This window comes from Physeter macrocephalus, chromosome 9 (assembly GCF_002837175.3).
Source record: "Physeter macrocephalus isolate SW-GA chromosome 9, ASM283717v5, whole genome shotgun sequence".
Classification (NCBI taxonomy): domain Eukaryota; kingdom Metazoa; phylum Chordata; class Mammalia; order Artiodactyla; family Physeteridae; genus Physeter; species Physeter macrocephalus.
Genome location: NC_041222.1, coordinates 88,231,823 through 88,240,214, shown reverse-complemented (window position 1 = coordinate 88,240,214; position 8,392 = coordinate 88,231,823). Strand labels below are relative to the sequence as shown.

The 8,392-nt window shown below is 51.2% G+C and overlaps 1 protein-coding gene across 1 annotated transcript; it reads right to left on the bottom strand.

The window, feature by feature from the left end:
• Positions 1 to 5,585: 5,585 nt before the first annotated feature.
• LOC102977723 (anaphase-promoting complex subunit 15-like) lies at positions 5,586 to 5,918 on the bottom strand. The gene has a single exon (XM_055086949.1). The coding sequence runs from the start codon at positions 5,889 to 5,891 to the stop codon at positions 5,586 to 5,588; it is 306 nt and encodes a 101-aa protein (XP_054942924.1). The 5' UTR covers positions 5,892 to 5,918.
• Positions 5,919 to 8,392: the final 2,474 nt, after the last annotated feature.

Below are 8,392 nucleotides of genomic sequence, written 5' to 3'. Positions count from 1 at the left end.
GGGAGGGAGACGCAAGAGGGAGGAGATATGGGAACATATGTATATGTATAACTGATTCACTTTGTTGTAAAGCAGAAACTAACACACCATTGTAAAGCAATTATACTCCAATAAAGATGTTAAAAAAATAAAATAAAATAAAGTGTGCATGTCGGTACTTCCCTGGTGGCGTAGTGGTTAAGAATCCACCTGCCAATGCAGGGAACATGGGTTCAAGGCCTGGTCCGGGAAGATCCCACGTGCCGTGGAGCAACTAAGCCTGTGTGCCACAACTACTGAGCCTGCGCTGTAGAGCCTGTGAACCACAACTACTGAAGCCTGTGCGCCTAGAGCCTGTGCTCTGCAGCAAGAGAAGCCACCACAATGAGAAGACTGCACACTGCAACGAAGAGTGGCCCAGGCTCGCTGCAACTGGAGAAAGCCTGCGTGCAGCAACGGAGGCCCAACACAACCAAAAATAAATAAATAAATAAATAAATTCTTTAAAATAAATTTAAAAATAAAGTACACATGTCCTCTGACCCCCAGCAGTCCACACTCACCACAACACGGGACACACAGGAGTGGAGTCCCAAGGGCACTGGGTTCTTTGGAAAGAGACTGAAAGCAGGTGGTCTTCTGGGAACCTGACTCTGAGGGAGCGTCAGGGCAAGCGTTTATCAATGAGGGTGCAGGGTCCATACCATCAACAGTGGACAAAGGAATGGGCACAGCAGCTTTTCCATGGGGGTTCCAGGGCTCACATGACCCAGCAGAGCTGTCCCAAGTGGGCCAAAACCGCCAGACGTGCACAGACCTGAACAACCCATCTGGTTGGAGACCCACCCGCAGTCTCCCTCAGGAGGCCTGCCTATGCCATGAAGCTGCGAGGTGCTTAAACTCCACACTGGATGAAGTCAGGTCCCTGGGAACCCGAGATACTCCTTCAGGCCCTGGGTTTCTCTCTGGGACAGCTTCTGGCTCAGTCCTGGGAGCTCTTCCCAGTGGCCCTAACTTAGGACCAGAGGTGGGTCATGGTACAGCTGAAGATGCTCAGGATGGGGCCTTCATCCTCTTCTTCCCAGGAGGGGGGACGCACTTCAGTGACTTGTTCACATGACTAGATGTTCTAGTAAAAGGGAGGCATTTTGAGTGCAGTGCATGAGACCACGGTCTCCCTTCTGGACCTTCCCAGTGTATTCACATTTGTGTATTCTTACAAAGGGGTCCCAGACTGGACGAGATTCAGGCTCTGGAGATGCTTCAGCTCCCCTTATCCCCCTGAACACCCAGAGAGCGTCTTCCTCCCAAAGGCTGCACATCAGACTCACCCAGGGGCCAACACCCAGGCCGCAGCCCAGACCCAAGGAAACCAGCATCACATTCCTCTGCAGGCAAGTCTGAAGGGCAGCAAATTGAGTACCAGAACCCAGACTCCTTGTTACTCCGATGGGGCCACATCAGCCTCACCCAGGAGCTGAAAGGAATAGAGGCCCCACTGTAGACCCACAGAGTCAGAATCTGCTTTTCAACCAGATCTGCAAAATCCATGAACACAGGAAGAAGTGAGAAAGCGACTGGGAGACACACGGCCCTCTCCTGGGTCTCCCTGGCACTAGCCTCCGCTGCCACTGAGAGAAGGGGTACCTGGCAGAGGAGGCAGGGCCACGGGAGCCCGGGTTTCCCTGCCAACGCTTGTAATCATTTCCTGCAGCTGCCGTAACAAAGCACCACAGACTGGGCAGCTTAAACAACAGAAATGTATTGCCTCACAGTCCTGGAGGCTGGAAGTCCAAGATCAGATGATTGGCAGGGCTGGTTCCTTCTGAGATTGTGAGGGAAGGATCTGGTCCAGGCCTCTCTCCTGGGCCTGTAAATGACTGTCTTCAAGTTCACGTGGCATCTCCCTCTGTACATGTCTCTCTGTCCAAATTTCCCCTTTTTATAAGCACAAAGTCATTCTGGATTAAGGCCCACCGTCGTGACCTCATCTTACCTAAATCATGTGCAAAGACCCCGTCTCTGAGTCAGTTCACACTAGCAGGTACTAGGCTAGGACTTCAACATCATGTTGGGGACACAGCTCAACCACACTTTTTCCAGAGTGTCTCAGGGTGAGGCTGGTGCAGCAGCCCCCTCCTGATGGGTTGGAGCTGCCCACCGTCAAGGGAAACGTAGCGAGTCCCTCAGAAGGTGGCAAGCTGACTTCAGCTGCCCCTGTCATCTTCAGAAAGCATCCTCACCAACTCACAGCACGGCCTCAGGGTCCAGCTCTGAAGGAACCATCGAGCTGGTCAGCTAGAATCTCTCCGAGCTCGGAGTGAGGCTCTGGTTGGACCCCAGTGGGGACCCAGCCATTTCCAGTCTCTCGAGATGAGCCAGTGAACAGAATGACATAGATTCCATCTGCACAGTGTTATGGGCTGTGTCATGTGCCCCAAATTCTAAAATCCTAACGAAGGGGAAATATGGACTCAAAGACAGACGCTCACAGAAGGATGACCACGCGAGGACATGGAGAAAACAGCTGTCTGCAAGCCAAGGAGAGAGGCGTCAGGAGAAACCAGCCCTGCCGACACCTTGATCTTGAACTTCCAGCCCCCAGGATTGTGAAGCGATAAATGTCTGTTGTTTAAGCCACCCTGTGTGTGGAGCTTTGTTACAGCAGCCCTGGGACACTGCAGCGCACAGGGATGTTGACCGGGGGAGGACTTGGTTCTGCGGGCCTAAAGGAAAGGTTGGTCACAGGAAAGAGCATGTAAAATGTGGTCTTGGGGGCAGGGCCTGATGGCCACACCCAGCTGCAGACATACACACAGGTGTGCAGACAGGTGTGGCGGGCAGTCTGAAGAACACAATTTGGTTCTTGTTCCGTGAGACGTGGGCCGGGAGCAGCCCCACTGGGCCTTGGTCTCTGCATGGACTCCAGGGCAGGCTGCCCTGAATGCCCATCAGCGTCCCTGGCCAGGGATTGCAAAGTCTCTTGGGGCCACATGTGAGACCCTGGGACACTCAGCAATAAGACGGGGTGTTCACAGATGCCGGGAGCCAGGGACATTACCATTCTCTCTATGAATCTGGCCTTAGTTTCATCCACCGGTGGTGTGACCTGGCGAAAAGGAGGATGGAGAATGTGGGGGCCAGGAGGGGCCCTTCTCAGAGCCTGATGATGTCCTGATGGGGCTGAGCTCCAGGGGGCCCAGCTTGGGGGTGTAGAGGGGGTAGTAAGGATTCAGGCAGAACCCACAGTAGAGCGTGGTCCTAGCAGGTGACTTCTCTCCTCTTTTTTGGCACTACTCACCCACCTCCTCTCACACCACCTACATCCAGTTTCTCCCCTCCCTCCCTCCCTCCTTCGTTCTCTCTCTTGTTCTCTCACTCTCTTGTTCTCGCTCTCGCAACACCCAACTTCTCTCTATCATATTGGCTGTTGGCAGAGATGGATTCACCATGCAGCTATCTATAATTCGTATAATCCTCAGGGCCTGGGGTTTGCATAGGCTCCTTCCAAGATCCTTGGAGAGGACCTAACAAGGTAGTTATGTTTTTTAAATAAAATTTCCCCAAGTAAGAAATTTGATCTGCAATCCCTCAACACAGCTGTCTCTTTTTCCTCCATGTTTCTGGGTAGCATTGGAATAGCCATGCGCACTGTTAAAATTCTGGGAAAGGAAAGCCAAGTTAGGGATGCAGAGAGCCTGGGGCCCCTGCAGCAGAGTAGCTTGGCTCCCTGCATCTTCCACGTGTACTTAGGTCACCGCCAGCCTTCCAGGCAGCCAAGGCCACCACCCATTCTACTGAGCACGTGGTTTGAGACGGGAAGGTCACAGGTGATAGGATAGTGTCCTGTTTGCTAGCACTGGTTTGGGTGGGGACTTGCAGGAGGAACACGGTGGCCACGTGCAGGGCTGGAAGCGTGTCTGAGAAAGCCTCCTCATGGTGGGAGGAGAGGAGGTCCTTATTGTGAGGCGAATCCCCCTGGCAGCCACACGCCCTGCACAGCGAGACTTACACGATCATTCATATGATTGCACCATGCTTTCGTTTTTTCTTTTTTGATGGGAATTAATGGAATTTACCAGAATTCCTATTTTCTTGCATCAAACCTGTGGCCATCCTACACTCAGTATGCAGAGCTGCACATTTTATATCTCCCAGCACTTTGGACCAATCTTAGCACACCTGGACCAGAGCCGACTCTGGTGGTTCCGATGAAATCTCTTTCTTAAAGTCGGCTCCACAACCCTGTGTGGGAGCTTCAGACTCCGCAAGCCTGAATCCGCCCTGGCCTCCGGGATAGACATAAAAGGTATTCGGTTCCCCTGTTCCAGGGCTTCAGGGATGTGGACCTCCACTGGGATGTTTGTAAGGGAATGGTTTCAAGCTGAAATTACCGTGGATTTTTCTCATTGCTGGGAGTCCTGCAAGTCTTCTGGGGACCCAGGTGCTGAGGCTCGTGCATTCGAGGCTGAGATCTCCCAGATTCTTCTCCTGAGCGAGGCCTGAACCTCACAGGTTCCTCTGAGTCACCTGAGCTGACGACAGCTCCTGACACCTTCTCAGGTCTCCCAAACCCCAACCCCCTATTTGTCAGACTCTGCCAGCAGAGAGGGAGTGAAGGAGGCAGCTCAGTTCCCAGGCTGTTCCCCAGTTTGCTGACCAACACCGACAGGCTGTTCCCTGTTCTTCCATGAAAAGTTGGAACCCACATCACAGAAAAGGGATGAAGTTTAACCAGGGAAAACCACGAAGTCAGATTTCTACCAGCCAAGAGAAGTTTAGACCTTCACTCTTCACTGGGCCACTTTGGGATTGCAGGGGCCTCTTCGACGACTGTCCTGGCAGGTGTTCAGTGACCCATCGTAGAAAACATCCGTCCCCGCTGTTTGGCTTCATTGGAGAAACCCAACCTGCTGGAACTCAGGTGTGGCTCTGACCTTAACTTCCTGTCCCAGGACCCCAAATGATTCCAAGTCCCCTAAGTCAGAGCCCTGATAAAGAGGAGTACCAGTGATGGGCCACACAACGGGAATGCATTGTACTTTTAAATATTATCAATGCCTTGACCTCCCTGGGCCCCATTTCAGATGAATGCAGCCATGCTCCGGGAACGCAGCCTGGACATGAGTCTTTTTAAGGCTCCAGCTGATTCGACTGTGCAGTCCGACCTGGGAACCAGTGGTACTAGACAAAGGCACCTGGGTTGGCCACTTTCCGGGTGCTCTTTTCTGAGTCAGTGACTTTTCATTTGTAAAATAAGGAGTTAATAATCACAGCTATCTCAGAAGTTGGTTGTTTTTATTTTTTTATTTTTAATTTTTATATCGGTCCTGTGTCTTTATTAAAGAGAGTTAGAAAGAGACTAGGTCTGGCAACCAAGGAGGGAGGTACTGGTCTCACTGAAAGAAAGGTGGGGCGGGCTCAGGCCCTGGAGATGCAAGGGCAGACTGATGGGCTGGGAGGGGCCGAGGATACCAGGTGCTGGCAGCAGCTGAGGAGGTGCCCGAGGGTGAGCTTTCAGGCACTGGGGTAGGGTCGGGGGGGTGTTGGGTGATCAGCTGGTTCCGCAGGGCGTCCAGGATAGATTGGGCGGGCCTGGAATCTCCCTAGATCATCCAGTGGTCCTGATCCTGCGAGCTGCCTTCCACGTCCACCTCACTGACTTCTCCATCATTGGGTGACTCATTGTAATCATTCATCTCATCCATGCCCTGCATATCCTCATCATCCTCTGAGTCCTCTCCACCATCCTCCTCCTCATCTTCCTCTTCCTCTTCCTCATCATCACAGTGCCAGGCCTGATGCTGCTGTTCCTGCCCCTGCAGCCCTGTCTCCTCCACACAGGGTCGATCCAGATTGAACCACAATGTCTCAGTCACGCAGAGGAAGAGCGAGGGGAACAAGGTGCGCATGGCTCCTCGACTGGGTTTGAGTCCTGGCTCCACCACTTACTAGCTGTTTGACCTTGGCCGAGTCACTTAACCTCTCTGAGCCTCAGTTTCCTCATTGCACCGGGAGGTGGCAGCTGGCGGCGACCCAGAAGCACTTCACTTTCAAAAGCTGGTTGTTTTTAGACTTAAAATAGAAAATATATCTGAAAAGGCTTTGGCAGCTGTATTATGCAAATGCAACTTCTATTACAGAGGGCTCAAAAATGACACTGCGCATACCTAGTCTACCAAAGCAGGCTAAACCATTTGTGTGCCTGAGCAATGCTCTGGACATTCACACATTGTTTGCGTTTTTTACAATAAAGCCCTTTGCGTGCTGGTCTGCTCGGTGGTCAGAGGTGCAACCCATGGGCTGCTGCAGGGCATCATAGAGACATTCATTTCTCTGACCCATGAGTGCTCACTGGGTGCTCTCCAAAAGTTGAGAATGGGGAGAGAGGAAGATTATGACCCCCACAGACTCTAATTCCACCCTCAAGTGATGTGGATAAGTAGTCTAACTTTGTTTTCTCTCCTGATGAAGCCTCCAAGAATCACCAGTGGCCTGAGGCTTCACCCGAGGACCAGGAATTGTCCCCGTCCTGTTGGCCATGTAGGGAGCTGTCTTTGGGAAAACCTGGGCCATGGCTGGCTTCCAAGTGCCATGCACTGTCGCTCTGCTGGTTAGGCTGGTTCCTCAGGGGCAGGAGGACAGGGAGTTGCAGCAAAAGTCCAAGTTCCACTGAAGAAGTACCTGCAGGTCCGGAAAGGATGCCCCCTGCTCTCGGTGGACCCTATTCTCGCCTGACTTGGGACTTCCCAGCACCCACCCCACCCTCTCACCGCAGAGCAGGGGTTCAATCTCTGCGCAGTGCAGGGAAAGCAGACCTTTACTTGTGCACTGAAATACTTGGCTCTTTCGAAGATGTCAGTAACAGTGCGTCAGGTCCCAGGTCCATGCAGGTAAGCGGGGGAAACCTGTTCTACACACTGAGAACTGAAGTGGGAAAAGCAGTTCAAGCTGGTTAATAAGAGAAAGTTATTTTCATGTTGAGAAGAGGATTAAAAGTACAGGAAGTTCCGAAAAAAAGAATAGACACAGACACCTGTTTGACAGAGTCACACACACTCACACATACACACAAAGAATCCCTGGGGAAACATTACAAAAGAATACAGGTCCCATGAGCCAACTGTGGACCCTGTGTTTCCAAATGATAACATACAGAAGTAGGAATTCAGAATAGAACGAACTCTGGCACTTTAGCCAGCGAGTTCTCATCGCAGAACGTTCAGGAAAGGATGTCGTACTGACTTTAAGAGAAGCGTGTCCCAGAATGAACAAATGTCTAAAAGTTTTGATTGCAGAGTAAAGTCGATTGACGTGGCTCTCTGTTCCATGCTACGCTTTACCTGGGCAGCGCTTTTCTTTGGAGAGATCTCCTCCGCTCAGTTCCGTCCATCTCAGGACAGAACTCATCTCTGAGCCAAGGAGAGTCTGCTCGGGTCCTAGTGTCCTGATATCCGTTGTGTGTTTAGGTCATTTTTTTTTCTGTCTGGTTTCCCCGCCATGTTCATAATCGCGTGAGGTACAAAGTGCTGGTAAGTAGGATTGGCTTCATTAAGCATCCTCTTTTCTTTCTTCTTCAGGGTTGAATGCTGACAGAAGTAAGAAGAGGTGGGGAGGGATGGGGCAGGCTGGAGGCTTATCAGGCAGCTCATGCCCCTCAATTCTGACAGGTGCTGGGGGTGGCAGCATGCTGCAGTGTAAGGTTGCTCACCTGGGCACCCTGGCAGGCAGAAAGCTCCCTGGCATCCCTGGGAACACATCCAGTGTCCAGGGGTCCTGCTCTCCCAGGTGCCTTCAGTATGAGAGGAGACACTTCTCTGGATGTTCTCCAAGCAACTCCAAGTGCATCATGAAATCGAAAAGTCGCTTCCTGCACAGCAGATGAAGATGGCTCATCCACTTCTGGGAAAATCTCTTTCTTTCTGGAACAACCCACCTGAGAAGGACTCGAATTCAACAAAATGGTTTTCTTTTTTTTTTTTTTTAACATCTTTATTGGAGTATAATTGCTTTACAATGTTGTGTTAGTTTCTGCTGTATAACAATATGAATCAGCTATACATATACATATGTTCCCATATCTCTTCCCTCTTGTGTGTCCCTCTTAGTTTCTGCTGTATAACAATATGAATCAGCTATACATATACATATGTTCCCATATCTCTTCCCTCTTGTGTCTCCCTCCCTCTCACCCTCCCTATCCCACCCCTCTAGGTGGTCACAAAGCACCAAGCTGATCTCCCCGTGCAATGCAGCTGCTTCCCACTAGCTATCTATTTTACGTTTGGTAGTGTATATATGTCCATGCCACTCTCTCACTTCATCCCAGCTTACACTTGCTCCTCCCCTAGTCCTACATCTTCGTCTTTATTCCTGTACTGCCCCTAGGTTCATCAGCACCATTTTTTTTTTT

Coding starts and splice junctions, on each gene's coding strand:
- LOC102977723 (XM_055086949.1), bottom strand. CDS start 5,891: ATGCGCACCTTGTTCCCCTCGCTCTTCCTCTGCGTGACTGAGACATTG.